General features: G+C 42.9%; 1 protein-coding gene across 1 annotated transcript in view; it reads right to left on the bottom strand.

Moving 5' to 3' along the window:
• The window catches only part of nr5a2 (nuclear receptor subfamily 5, group A, member 2), a 62,102-nt gene that overhangs the window by 6,750 nt on the left and 40,180 nt on the right, over window positions 1–15,172 (bottom strand). The window contains exon 6 of the mRNA XM_076088140.1: window positions 14,457–14,604. Coding sequence (XP_075944255.1) covers window positions 14,457–14,604 — 148 coding nt within the window. The remainder of the gene's footprint in view (window positions 1–14,456; window positions 14,605–15,172) is intronic.

Raw genomic sequence — 15,172 nt, 5'->3', positions numbered from 1 at the left:
GAAGGAGACAAGCTTACCTCATTGACTATGCTGGCTGGAAGATACTGGGGGTTTATCCTGAGGTGAACGGGAAAACAAATGTACATCCTGTATCAGTTGGTCCTCTGTGTAGCTGTGGTATTATGGACTTAAAGGCCTTCAACAGATGGGCACAGCCAGGGAGGATAATATCAGTGGGAATATGTATTAAAGGGATAGTTCAGACTTTTTGACATAGGATGGTATGTGTTACTCTACTTTAATGGTGGTAATTATTTGCTGTCATATCGATAAAAAGAAGCTGCTACAATTAGTCTATTAATCGATTAGTTGATCCCTTACCAAGCAGAATAGCCAATATGTTCTGGTTCCAGCTTCTCACACGTCAAGAGTTCAATGATTTTTCTGTTTTGTGGCTTAAAATATTTTTTATCTACTGGCCCCATTTGCTGCTGTTCATGTTATCAAGCTGCAGACTCACTGGGATGAAAATAATATTGCTGGGGAGAAAAAAAATCTCATTGTCTCAGCATTATGAAAATCCATTTGCCAGAGGGATACTAAGAGATTTGAATCAGCAATGAATCTGTGGTCCCTCTAGTCCCCCACCCCCACCCCTCCGTTTCTCATTGCCCCTTTCTTTAGTCCCCCTGGAGGCTGAACCAAACGCCTTTCAATGAGCTGACCTCGGACGGCACAGTGCACCCACAGGTCCCTGCTCTTTCACCTTGCTAATGCCATCTGGATTTTACAGACAGTTAACCCCCCCTCACCAAAAACAGCTCCCAGTCACGTAGCTATATGCAGCTAATGACGCTAACACTTGACTGACTGGCGATCCAGAAGAAAAGTCACTGTTTGGTGTAATCTGAGGTAATGGAGCAGTGCAATGGAACAACATGTAATTTGAATGAATTATAAATCAATATGGCTGTACCTGTGTGGGGACTCTTCAGAGTCCTCTGGACTTTACCCCCCACTTTATTTGTACCTGTCAGCAACAGTAGAAGCAGCCGCAACTTGTAATGTGTGTGTGTAGTTGCTGTCTCTTTCTACCAATGCATGCGTGTGAACCTCGTTTACATTCAGTGCACTTTTGCACCCCTTGGCTAATTACACACAGGGTTTGTTTGGTGGTGGAGGGAAAGCGTTGGGGAGTGGAGGGGCATGTCAACCTTTCTTGTTTATGATAAAGTGACAGAAAATCATTGGGGGGTCAAGTACCCCCCTCCAACCCTCCATCGCCCCGAAAACTCCTGCAGCAGTACAGAAGGTGCCTCGTGTGGGAAGCCTCCCCTTTAATGAGACCATTAAAGGGCCCGTCTCCCCGTCAATAGATTTCTCTCATTCTTTCTCTGACAAATTTGAATTAATAATTCAGTGCCAAGCGCCTGGGGATGTATATTTTCAGCATGAAGGACAGTTAATCCATAGCGCCATTTTTCCCCCTCTCCCTCTCACTCCTTCCTCTCCTCTCCTGCACTCTCTCGTTTTAAATCTACCCCACTCTCTCCCTCCTCTTTTGCCTCGTTCTTGTTTGATGATGGAAGCCAGCAGGTAGAGTGCGGACTAAAGAGTGTGCAGCATGTTTTCCACACCTTCTTTTTACTTCTCTGTGTGATTTCCTTCCCTTGTCATGTGGCAAGTGGAGTCAACTTAAGTGCAAATTGGGGTTTAATTTATTCGAATGTATTGGATGGCGGTGTCCGTTCTGTCCTCCACCTCGGGGCTAATGTAAGATGGCATGTTTGCACACTGCCTCTCAAAGCTAGAGTTGATTTGGAGGACTGGGGTTTCTTCTGTGCAAAATGTAAAGACTTTCAAATACACATTACAAGGGAATTAGAGGAAATGAGTAATTTGGGGATAAACCACAAAGATACAAAGGTGTGAAGTGGTGTTTGTTGGGTGTGTGTTTGGCGCAATTTCTAACTGCAAAAGTACAAAAAATGAAAAGAAAAAAAAACTGAACAAGAGAAATAACTAGATAAGATCCTGGATGTTTAAATTCCCTAAGGATTGAAGTTTTTTTTTACCAATCTGCGCCCAATCTGAAGAAGAAGAAGAAGCAGGCACAGAAGAAGAAGAAGAAGAAGAAGAAGAAGAAGAAGAAGAAGAAGAAGAAGAAGAAGAAGAAGAAGAAGAAGAAGAAGAAGAAGAAGAAGAAGAAGCAGAAGAAGAGGAAAAAGAAGAATCATTCTATTTGATCAGATCTTTGTTTGTGGGCAGTTGTAAAGTTGTTGAGTTTCCATGTGTCAGTCATCACATGAGCACTGTACGAATGTACAGGCTTACAGTGTCATGCCAACAGTAGCTATGCCAGGTGGCACTGAAGTACAACTTTATTGTCTGAATACATCCAAGAGCTGGCATGACAAATGTCTGGCAGTGCCCAGGAATATTCCTTTTCATTACACAACATTTTATTCTGATGATGTGTGTGTGTGTGTGTGTGTGTGTAAAGAAGTGCTTGTGTTTCAACATGTGTTGGCTCCCTGACCCTTATTTCCAACACTTGCAAGCAGCTCTAAAGTTTTTCCGGTTTTTATAATGCAATACAAGGATTAGCTGTGCTTAACATGTATGTCTCGGTGTGTGTACAGTAGACTCACAGGGCTTTGTTGCTTAAAATATCCTTCAGCACAAGAATGAAGAGACAAGAAAGGAGCTGCGATGGTTCAGGGTGGGGGCTCAAAGTAGAGAGAGAGAGAGAGAGAGAGAGAGAGAGAGAGAGAGAGAGCGAGAGAGAGAGAGAGAGAGAGAGAGAGAGAGAGAGAGAGAGAGAGAGAGAGAGAGAGAGAGAGAGCACCTGTTGGATCATCTGTGCTTTAAAACATTTAATCACTGTCTCTGGTTACACGTGCACACATGCCACAGCATGCACATACACATCACCTTAAAGCTCTGCTGTTCTCTGCCCTGCCAGAAGTATCTCGTAACCACATTGTCCAAAGACAAGCACGCATACACAGAAGCTCAAAGAGCAAAGGGAAGAGGGTGTATAATCGTATAGCAGCCACCTGACCACCGTATAGTTTACCACCACCAGTTTAAACACATGCCTCTGCACCATACACATTCAAACAGGAACACAATAGCTGACAACCAATATGCCAGACATTTCTGTGATGCCAGTGAGCTCCATTTGTGATATCAGGGCGGTAGGTGAATGTAGAGGATTATTTTTACTTCTACTGTAATCGTCAGCGGTCTTTTTTTTTTTTCATGTCTAGGCTCACAAGTTTGCAAGGGTAAAGTCAGTCAGCATGTCAGTGGAAATGGAAAGTTTCATTCTAAAAACAAGAACATTTTTTAAAATAGAAAGGGAGGAATTTGATTTACAGTAGTATTCTGAATGGGCATTAAGTCTTTTCATATAAGTTTGTGTGTCTTCCTTTTTATTCTGCTCAACCAGTAGGCTACACCTCTGAGTTTATTTCATTCCTTTGTCTTTTACATTACTGTAGTAATGATTGTCCAATGAGTAACACTAACGACACATCATGAACTATAGGGGCCATAAATGCTTTTTCATAAAGATGTGTCTTTGCTGCGGAAACGACAGTCGCAGCACTAACTCTGTTGCTCCTACTGATTGACGGAGTGAAGCCATTCACATTTACAACTTAACAAATGATTGACAAAGTGTGTGTGTAAAGCTGGAGGTCCATCTGATTGCATATTTTATTTTTTGAACATTTGACCTGTGATACGCTTAAAGACTGTCTTAAGCCTATTAATATATATATATATATATATATATATATATATATATATATATATATATGTGTTTGTCAGGGGATGAAAGTAAACAAAATACACTTACTCACGTTACAGCAAAAAAGTCATTATTTTGTGTACTTCTACTTCTTTGAGTAATTATTTTTAAATTGGTAATTTTACTTTTACGAAAGTAGCCTACTATTCATTAAAAATATTGTACTTCCATACATTTCGCGTCGCATCTGTTACAGAGTAAAAACAAAAGTCACATGAGAGAGAGGAGACGCTCTGCACTCCGGAAATGATACATGTTGCGTTCACGGGCCGGGGCGCACTCCAAGCACAATCCAATTAAGGATCCCTATGGGGTGTTTTACAATTATTGTACCTCAGCATAGTTAGCATGAATTTTGCATCTATCTTCTAATTACTGATTAAACGCACCACTTGGTTGAGTGACACACCACGATGTCTGTGACCTGAACAGTAGGAGCACGCTGGCTCTGGCTAACATGCCAAATGCCAACATGCCAACACGCCCTTCGCAGTGCGTAACAACGACACAGTCTCTCCTTTATTGCAATATGTGTGTACGAGTTGCTGCAAGCGCTGTGGAGTTGATATTTTGTTTTATATGATGTCTGCTTTGGTGGTGTTTTATTCTACTGTTGATTCTAAAGGACGTTTCAGGCGCTGTTGTGTCCATAGCTCGTTTTATGTATTGTCCATCATTTTGGTATGATTATCTGACTTTTGTTTCTGATCAAATCCTGCATATTCATAATTGATAATCAGTTGTAGGCTATTTATGCACGGACTGCAAAGTGCCCCTCTGAGGGGTTATTTTTGCTGTTTTTGCAACACCTGTGTATAAATTGAGATTCATTCGACCTATTTTGCTGACTAAAGATGTTCTTTAATTTAAAAGTCTTATAATATGTAATTATAGCCCCCTCTTTTTTTTTAAAAATGCAACAAAGTAACGTTTATCAGAGTGTTAACTGTTAACTTTTACATATAGATATTTTTGACAAGTGTTTTTACTCTTATTTGAGTAATATATATTTAAAGTAACAGTACTTTTACTTGAGTACAATATTCTAGTATTCTTTCCACCTCTGGTGTGTATGTCAGTGTCAGTGAGGGCTTCCGAGAGCAACCGAGACAGAATGATAGAGCTGTGTGGAGGGTTGTGTAACTCTTTGCTGCTGTTTGTATGTAATGTTTAGGTAAGGTCGAGGCAGGCGATCTGATCAATAGGTGCATGATTGTGGCAGGTTTTTTCCCCCCCTGCTGCCATACACACATAGACACAGTCCTCAGAGTAGATGTGTGGGGCAGGAGTTTCTCCGTGACATCCCATGGCCTCTGTTAAGAAATTGAATGACATCGATGAGTCCCAATCAGTTGACTCTATGTCAGCATTAGCTTTGCAAGGTTCAGATTTAAAACAGTAGATGCCAGCTTAAAGCCCTTTTAGCCTTTGAAATGCTGATTTTTATAAATTTGTTAAGAAATAGCAACATCAGCATTGATGTGTTTCATCACATTGCAGTCATGTAGTTTACAGTTCAAAAACAGGTTTAAGTGTGCAGTAAAAAAAAAGTCCCCTAAACTGAATAGATCACGTGAAATCACCACCAGCGAGTAGATGGTCTCCAGTCAAATCATTCAAATCAAGAATGGGATTTTCCAATGTATGCACAATTTGTAGTCTGAGTGTTTTCTTCAACTAATGTGAGTCCTTCCTACCCCAAACAGACATCCCTCAGCATCTAATTGGAGAGGAATATCAACCCAGCTAGCACAGCGCTGGGACCCAAACTGTGGCCACTGAGAATGCATTAGCATTGCAGCGACAGGTACATAATGATAACCTCAAGCTCTGGCCGCTGGGAACAGCTCCTGTTCTCACACACACACACACACACACACACACACACACACACACACACACACACACACACACATGTGCACACCGGTACACACTCCCTGCCCCCGTCTTCCCCTTTACACGCAGTCACGTAAACAAGCAAGTGTAATGCAGCCCCAGTGGTGGGCTGCTCGACGATCAGGGGAGGAGGGGGGAGGGAAAATGTTGCTGCCGTTCGGCTGAAAAGTGTGTGTAATGAACTTGAGTTCCATTGATCGGGACTGAGAGTACAGGACCGGGGGCTGTTTGTCCCAGAAGGGCTGCCGTACCACTGCTCGCTAGCTCCTCATAAATGTTTGAGAGGCCTCAGCCGCTCTAGATCCACGCTACCTGGGTTACAGCCCACACACATCCACGTTGGATGGATGGATAGTCGGTGGTGGTGGTTGAAGAGATCGATCGTCATTTTAGCTTGATGACACTAAGGTATACTATATGAGTTGTTTTTGTGGCGGAGAACTGAAGGTGTGTTGACGGCAGTGTTCAAAGAGATTCAATAAAAGTGTATTTTATTGTAGTTTTTCAATAAAAAAAACTTCCCTCCCTGTCATACATTCACACTTTCAAATCTCTGTTCAGGTGCAGACATTGATATTTGCAAGCGTGTGCTAATTTGTTTGGCGAGCTATACTTTCCTATGCTGTACCCCTAAGCTCTTAGTCCCTCAACTGCCCCCTGAAATCCCCATTATGCTGTACACAGGATTTATATTACTGCAGATATCACTTAGAAAACACCTGACGTGCCGGGCGGACCGTCCGCGCCGCCTTTTGACTGCTAAGTACCAGCTGGTGGGAGGTCTTCTGCGTTATGCAGCTGGTAATAAAAGTTGAACATTGATTTTCTGTAGCAGCTTGTAACTGTTAATGTTGAGACATCAATAGCAAAAGCAAAGCGCTGGTGCCTTAATAGGAGACCGAGTATGTGGAGCGCGCGGGCAGAGGCGGACTCTAAATCACAGAATCTATCTCTGCCGATCGATAGGACAGTAACTGCAAGTGTCCCTCTGCTTTCCTAATGTTTTATAATAAACTGACAGCCTGTAATAAGGCCAAGGGAGAGGGGGGAGGAGGGGAGAGATGGAGGGCAACAGTTTCTCCATAGCTTGCCCATCTTAAATCACACCACATGGGAGTGCAGGAGAGGAGCAGAGGAGGAGGCAGAACGGAAGAAAAGGTTTTTTTCTTTAGTGAAGAAAACAACTTTTACAGGAGCATTTGTCTAGGTGTGCTCACTGCTACGGTAGTTAGTGTGTGTATTGATGGAGGGGAGGAGGAGTTTAAGGGATATGTCCTGTATTGCTTCGGCGGGGCAGTGAGTTAAAGTGTGTATTAAATTCAACTGCCACCTTGCAGATGGTAGCTGGGCTGCACGTGTTGTGACTGTTACCGGGTGTGGATAGTGCTGAAATTAATAAAAAGATGACTACTCTTGTAATACTACTTGTTGCAGGAGCACTCTGTTGTGGTGAAGTTGCATGCGTTGGATTCATATTAGTGTACTTGAGCAGTGATACTCCTTATAAAGTTCTTGCCATAAGAACGTTTTCTTAAGGTACAGGGTTACGTTGAACATTTAATATTGTCTTACAACATTTGAAGACCAGGTGTCTTTGGTTTTACATTCACCACATTTGAGCCTTGAGAAACATATGAAACATAACAAATATACCTCTTTATTCCACTCTGGTAAGATGCACATCATACAAATGTCCAAATGTAGACAATTCAAGATTTGTGAGGCTATACTGTGTTCACTTTAAGGTTTCTCTGGACTATTGAAAATAGTAATGGAGGTGGTTATTATGTGTACTTTATTCCCATAAATGTGTTTAATTATGTTACTCATTCAGTCACTTTTGGACTTAGGACCCAGTAGTAGACTTTGCTCTCTATCTACCAGATCTGCCATGAAGATCAACACTGATGTGGCTTTTTTTCCTCGTAGCCCTTATTTATCACTTAATTGCTTGTTACTAGGGTCTGTCAATTTATCAATCCCCAAGTAAACGTAGGGCCCCTATTATGTTTCTTTACCCTCTGATAACAGGCCTTGTTTTGAACCAGATAAAGAACACTGTCAATCCTTGTAAATCCTTCTAAGTATGCGATAAGACCTAAAAAGAGAAGAAAATAAGGCAAGCTTGAGCTGTAAACTGTAAACATACTTTGGAGATAATCTGGGAAATGTCGAAATCCATCAGAAAACTGTAACGTATATCAGGCGAGATATAAGGCGGAGGCTAAAGGGGGAGTCGGGTCAAGGGTGAGAGGGGATCCTAAATATCCCCACCATCACAACTCACCCCAACTGCTGCTTAATGGCAACATCCTGCAGTATTGCCAGGTAATAGTGGTAGGCAGGAGACCTGGAGCTTTTATTGCTTGATAAAGTCTGAAAGCCTTTTAGGCAGCCTCATTACATGGCATTCCCTACAAAGTAGTGGCCGGCATCAGGAGCTGACTGCACACCATGTTAGATTTCTTAGGCTAAAATTGACAGAAAATAGGCGGAAGTATTAGGTTCATTGCTTAAGGGCACACTCCCGACTACTCCTGATGAGATGAAAGAAAAGTCGGGACACTCAAACTTGATTAGCTGGGTTTGGCTCTTCTGTCGCGGACAAAGTTTGAGCAGATATTTTGTGTTTGTGTCCTGCATCACATTGCTGCCCGAGGGATGCTGATGGGGGGTAAAAAGATTTGTTTGAAAGAATGAGAGTCCAATACTTGTCAATCAGCACGTGTTTGCCAAGCACTTCACCAAGTTTCCAAACAGAGTGATGAAAAAGCACTTGACGCAGTCGCTCGGTGCATGGATTGCACTTTATGAACTATATAGTACACATATAGTGTTAGCCCAACTGCAATCACTGCTACTTTATTTCACATTACCGCTGTGATTGCACCAATCCAGTTCCTGAGTCTGTAATTTGTGGGACATGCAAACATTAGTGAAGCATAGGGGCTGCTTGTCTGTATACACACACACACACAGAAACACATGCTATGACGCATGATTCGTGCCACTTTTCACACACATGCGTCACACAGTATCTGGGTACATTTTTGCATTGGACTTCTCGTGTGGGTAAATATGAAATGCGAAATTGAATATAAGCTAAGGCGTTTGAAATGTCTGCAAAACCTGTGTATCTACTTCAAGTCCACTGTGTCCGCATGTAACTTTATCTCAGTACTTGAGCGGTCCTCATTTGGGAGGGTTGGATGTGAGTCCCCACAATGTTAATAGGTTTTTGTTTCCACAGTGTACACATACACTGTAATTGTTCTATTTACTATTTTACTATTGTAAATAATCACAGTTACTACCTAGTAGCAGTCTTGGGGGATGTAGGGGTTGGTAGTCCTTTTTTTACACCTGTGATTTCTGCTGTTTCTTTTAGTTAAATATGCTTTATTTTACATGTTTCCTGGTCCCTCTTGAGAGCAGGAAAAGACAGTCACATTTCATGTTGAGTCAAGGTCTCTCGTAAGCCAGAGCAATCCATACACACACACTAACCGTACCTTTATACATGTATTGATCAGGTCAAATGTACTGATGATGACTCCATTTTGTTGACTTACAGCCCTGTAAAAAGCTTTGGTCCCGCACAACAAGCAGCTCAAAAAGGAGGGAAAAAAGTCCCTATTTTGCTTTTAATTAATTAGTTGTGAAGCGTTGTTCCAGTTATATGCTCCATAATTTGGCCCCTTCCTTATTCTCAATGGGTATAAATATTGAACCGTCGCTGCCTCACAATGTTAATCAATCCCCGACCAAATTCTAAATGATTCGGTTCGTTTCAGGAAATGGATATTGGCCAGGCTTTATGGGGGAGAGGGCGGGTGGTGTGCATGAATTAGCCAGCTCCCTTGCTCGCTGGCCAGGGATCAGGGCATTGATTCTGAGCTGCCTCGGCTGTTGCTTAATTAGGACGTACCTGTCTGGGAATTACATGTTTTGTTTTTTTCTCTCTTCATCGTGTGGAGAAACAAATGTGATACAAAGAGAGAGAGAGTAAGAAAGAGAGAATCATTTTTTTCATCAAGGTTAATCACGTTTGCTGTGTTTGTGTTGTTGTCAGCAGATTGGTGTCTGACCTCGTGGTGCACAAAACCATTCTTCGGTGTGTGGCGCACTAAACATGCTAATGAGAGATCTCAGCATAGGAGTACAGGTGGTGAAGGTGGTTGATATTGGAGGAATGGAAAGGTAAACAGAAAGGTGAGTTAAAGCAAGAGCGGGAACAAAATCAATATTGAGTCACTTATGAAATGTTTTTCAATATACTTCAATATAACTTATTCCAAAGTCATGTTACTTGTCATTTACAGTATTTAGAGATTGGTGAAATGATCTCAGCCCTGTATTATACTTGATGTCAAAGGTTTTAAGAGGAAATTACAGAGACACTCAACACAAGTTTAAATGACTGTAGTTAAGACATTTAAAAGAAGGAAAGGGGTGGAGGAAAAGCTGAGGAAGGGAAGAAAAGAGATAAATGGCAGTTCAGATGTGGGTGAAGATAAACGAGGAGCGAAGGAGGTGGATGGGAGGATGGAGTTGAGATAGATCGAGGCATACAAAGATGAATGTGAAAAAAGGAGAAAGGGTCAGAGCAATGAGAGGAGAGACAATGCAGAGGGGCTGATGATGGTGAGGGATGGAAGGCAGGAGGGATGGATAGGTGGGTGTCTCTAAACTCCAACCTCAGAGCCTGACTAATCACTTGACAGACAGTTAATGTGGTGCTGAGGCAGCTCTTGAATCACTGGCTGTCTTGGTTTCTTGAGAATGGACAAAATAACTGATTTTTGAACACCGACCTTGAATAAAGAACAGCCACATTACTGACCACATCATTTCATCATGTTTTTAATATTTATTTCATTGAATTAATCGGCTTTATATTGTGAAAATCAATAGTTGTTTTGTGTTCTAGTCTGTTATTTAGAGATAAACTTATTGGTTTGACTTTTAAACAGCGTATTACTTAACCAACAAACTTGTTGTGTCCTACACTACCAGTGTGACTTTGTGAAATAATCCTTTGCTTCAGAGGAATCAAACACAAGCCTAAAATTCTCTACATTTTAGCAGCTTTTCTCTTGCTTTGTTCCTTCTAAAGGCTTCAATATGGGAGCATTATTTAGGGCTATGTCCACAAATCTGCTCTCTCCGCTGGGAGCATTTACCACCCCGCGCTGCTCTGGCAGCTACTCTGGTTCTCCTCTCGGCTGACAAGGACTGGCAGCGCCTGTCTCACCCAATTACACCTGATGGGGTCTGACCTGTAGAACTGGGTTAACTGGTTGCTGGCTGAACACTCTCTGACCTCTGCCACTGCATCTGCTTTGCCAGTATGGCATCAGCACACATCTGTGTGAGTTTTGGGGAAAGTTGATCAGTAAAGCTTGTCATTGTTTTTCTCATACTACCTGGAAGATGCCTAGCACAAACTCTGATTTTTACTGAGCATACTGTAGAGTGCAGTTTTGAGTAAATGCCCCCAAAGTGGGAAGAAGAGTCTTTATTTTCACCTTCCTCAGTCTGAATTTGAACTTTTCTTGTCTTTCTATTAGGCCTGTAAGCCTTTTACAGGAAATCAAAGTCCCATTAACAGTGTTGTGACACCATACAACTACCAGTGATCCTTTACTGAACTCTGACCCTCACAGCACTCACTCTCTCTATCTCTGCCATTCTGTGTTGCTCAACACCCACCGCACACAATCATTGCTCACGGTCCTACAAACACTTACGAGATCAATGCTCTGAGAGTGATAATCTCCTCCCTGATAGAGGGTGAAAGCCTTCACCTAAGACGAGCAAAGAGTGACGCGGGGGACAGAGAGAGAGCAGAGCTATTGATAAAGACAAACACACACACAGATCAGGACAAGTGTCTCCTCTCAGCTGGAGTGACATCTATATCCCTGTCTGTATCGACACCTGGCCTCACTAAGAGCTCTTCTGGCAGGGAGGCGGTGACCGGTCCATCCACAGAAAGAGAGAGGGATGAAGATCGAAATAGGGGGAGAGATACCAAGACACAAAAAAGATAGGGAAATAAAAAGAGGCAGGGAGATGGAGGGAGTAAAACCACCACCTCCATGACTCACACAGGAGAGCAGTAGTTTATGTAGTAATGTTCAACAACTAAAAATCTTTACGTCCAAATGCTTGCTTTCTACAAAATATTGTGCAGACATGGGTCTGCTATGCCCCATACAAGTATTTCTATTTTTTTTTCAGACATAATCAAACAGTATATATAACATTAAATTAGAACAAACGGTAACTTCCCCGTATTAAACCAGTGTCATGATGAACATCCCCCATTAGCCCCAGCTGAGAATACAGCGACCAGTGTTGATTGAATGAAGCTAATAAAAAGGGTCTAATGTTTTATTTCGGCAGTCAGAGCAGAGCTACTTTCATGCCTTATTTCACTGCAATCCATATTCATTTCCAGTAGCAACAGCAACGCTGCTATTGTGAGTGTGCATGTGTGAGTGATTCCTGTCTGTGGTACGCAACCGTGTAAGATGCAGCCACGGAACTTTACAGGTGCGTAGTTGAGATCAAAATAAAGGCTAAGTTCTAAGATGGGTGTGGTCGGAGCAAGGGGGGGGGGGGGGGCAAAGTCTCAATCGGTGTTCAGACTGGTGTGGTCCCCTCGCAAGATGGCCCCTTGTTGTGTCTGCTTGTAGTTCAAAAGCAGATGTGTGGACATACACACATCTGCTCTCTCATTGCCACACACATGATGCCCTTTCCTTCAGGTAGATGTATGTATCTCAACCTCACATCTCTATTCAGCTGTGTGAGATATTCATCAGATCAATTCTAAGTCTCCTGGCTTTACATTACTCGAGCCCCTCCCCCTCCCCCAACCCCACCACCTCCACCAACACTGATCCCCTCAGCCGGCGCTACGCTGTCTGTGTCGGGCTTCTTTCACAGGAGGCCTGAACAGGCACTGCCGGGGGCGATACACATCCCTCAGGTGAGCCTTTCATTATGGATGATGTTTCTGCCAAATTATTTAGACCCTGAGCCCCAGCAACACCCCTGCCCCATAAGAACCCCCACACAAACAAAACGCATGCATGCACACAGACAGACTCCAAAGCCCCACTGCAATCCCCCCCATCCCTCCCTCTTTCCTCGCTGTACCACAAACATCACTAACACAAACATTAATCCTGCCTGATCACCTCAGTGTGTGTGTGTGTGTGTACTGTGTGTGTGTGTGTGTGTGTGCGCTTTTGCTTAGCAGTTCATTAGTCCCTCTTTCTTTGTTTAGACAAGGTAAAGAAGTGAAAGTATGACCCCTGTGGATTACAGTTGGATGGAGGGAGGGGTAGCTAAGGATGAGGAAAATATTCATCATATGTATGCCACTGGTGCTGCTCTCAGTGCCATAGAGGGGCCAGGTTGAGCGAAGCTACCTTGACATCATTGGCCTCAGTAATGTAGGATGTTAAAATAGGTTTGGTCAAGTGTGAGTGTGTGTGTGTGTATTCCTCAGAGGCCATTTGCTGCAGACTTGTTAGGTAAGAGACCGAGATGACAGTCTCCTGGCAATGTCTGACCTCGGCTTAGAGAGTGGAGAGCAGCTTTGGGAGCTGAACACACACACACACACACACACACACACACACGCACACATCAATGTACCCCTTCTCTTCGTCCCTTAACTTATTTGGCTACATATCCCTCCACTTCCCTCTCCTCCCAAATCCCCTGCTCCCTCTCTCTTCCCTGCCTCGGCTCCCTCCCACCTGTCCATCCCAAATGCTTCATGGTACCTGCCTCCTACCAATTTCTACTCTCTTCCACTTCATCATCCTCCTATCTCCTTCAGCCTTTCTCCCTTCCTCACTTGACCCTCAACTCCTTCATTTCGATTTTCACCCACCAAAGCTCAATCGGGAAAAAAAAATCCCCATTTCCCCAAAGATCTCGCTTGTTCCTACATACTTAAGCTAAATAAAATGGCTTTATTCATTTTCTTAAAATGTTGCATACCTGAAAGGGATAGTTTGGGTGTTTTTAAAGTGGGGTTATGTGAGGTAGCAAAGTAATGTATTGCTGTGGACAGGGGCAGCAGCCAAACGTAATTTAGTCTTCTAAAAGAAAGACCCACCTGAAAGTTTAAGTGAACACTATATCTAGAATATTTTCCAACATGGACCTTTTTTATGTGGTTAAAATACATCTTGCTGCTGCCACTGTCCAGCTCCTGACCGCCATCTACATTACACTGAACTCCATTTCAAAACACCCAAACGATCCCTTTTAATTATGCATAGTTTAATTTATTGCTTCTAATATTGGAATTGATGCTTACTCTACAACTTAACAGCTGAATTACAAAAATGTAAACTCTCTACATTAATTTCACGTTCCCACAAACTGAGCATGTATTTACAGTTGCTTTGCATAAAAGGGAACTTAAATTGCATAGTTGTGTGTAAAAGCTTGCCTTCTCCCTTTCTGTGTTGGAAGAGCAACATACTTTCCCTATTTCCTTCCTTCCTCACTTTCTCCTTTGTCCCTCCTGCTCCACCTCTTTTCCTCCTTCCTTCCTTCCTTCCTTCCCACACCCTTCCTCTTTCCACTTTCTTACTTCCGTTTCCTTTCTCTCCAATCCTTCCTGCCTCTCTCTATCACCTGCATCACCGTGATCATCATCCACCACTCATACCTCAGGAGTAGCTACTTTAATGGGGGCAGGAACAATTACCCAGGACCCTTTCACCGTATCTCCCCCTCAAATCTTTCCGCTTCAGGGATTTCATAGACTCACCCAGGCTGAATAGGACCAGGAACTTGAGGCAGACGAACTCCCGTTGGTCCATCTGCAGGGAGCGTAGCTTGGCCACCAGCTCCTGGGCGTGGCTCAACAGGTTGTTGAGGGTGGCTCCCGCCTGTGAAGCAATCACTGCATAGTCCACCTGGAATAAGCAGGGAGAGAGAGGGATGTGAAGAGATGCTCTGAAGGCAGAAAATGATGGATTGAAGGTACTCTGTGGAGTTTGTCTTGATGAATTGATTGAATTGAATGTCTAGATAGCTATAGCTTGTCAGCAACTTGTAGGGTAGCAAGGATAGCCAGCTACATCTAAATCAGTATGATTAGATCAGTGGAGGCTGGTGACAAAAATTTGGAGAACAGGAGGAAAACCCACCCATGGCGTCATGTTAATTTACATTATTGGCTACTTATCTCTACTTTCTTTTGTTCAATGAAAAATTAAGCAGTAAAACAATGGCTTACAAGATATCTTAAAAACAATCGGTGCAGGCTCTGGATGGGAAGGAACATCGTGTCATTTGTGCGTAATGTTTCCTCATTTCAATGAGGGGTGAGCAGCAGCACGTCCGGCCGCCGTACGCCTCCGTAGTCCCGCTGCAGCCCGGACACCTGAGGCAGCTCCATGTGCATTTGAAAATAATGACATTTGGACTGTTGAAAAAGCCTAAATAAATTAAGATTTTTTGTGATGTTTTTAAAAGTAGTTG

Source organism: Anarhichas minor, unplaced genomic scaffold, assembly GCF_050575085.1.
Source record: "Anarhichas minor isolate MPS153535 unplaced genomic scaffold, ASM5057508v1 ptg000010l, whole genome shotgun sequence".
NCBI lineage: Eukaryota > Metazoa > Chordata > Actinopteri > Perciformes > Anarhichadidae > Anarhichas > Anarhichas minor.
Note: the sequence above shows the minus strand (reverse complement) of the source record. Positions and strands in the feature narration are given on the sequence as shown.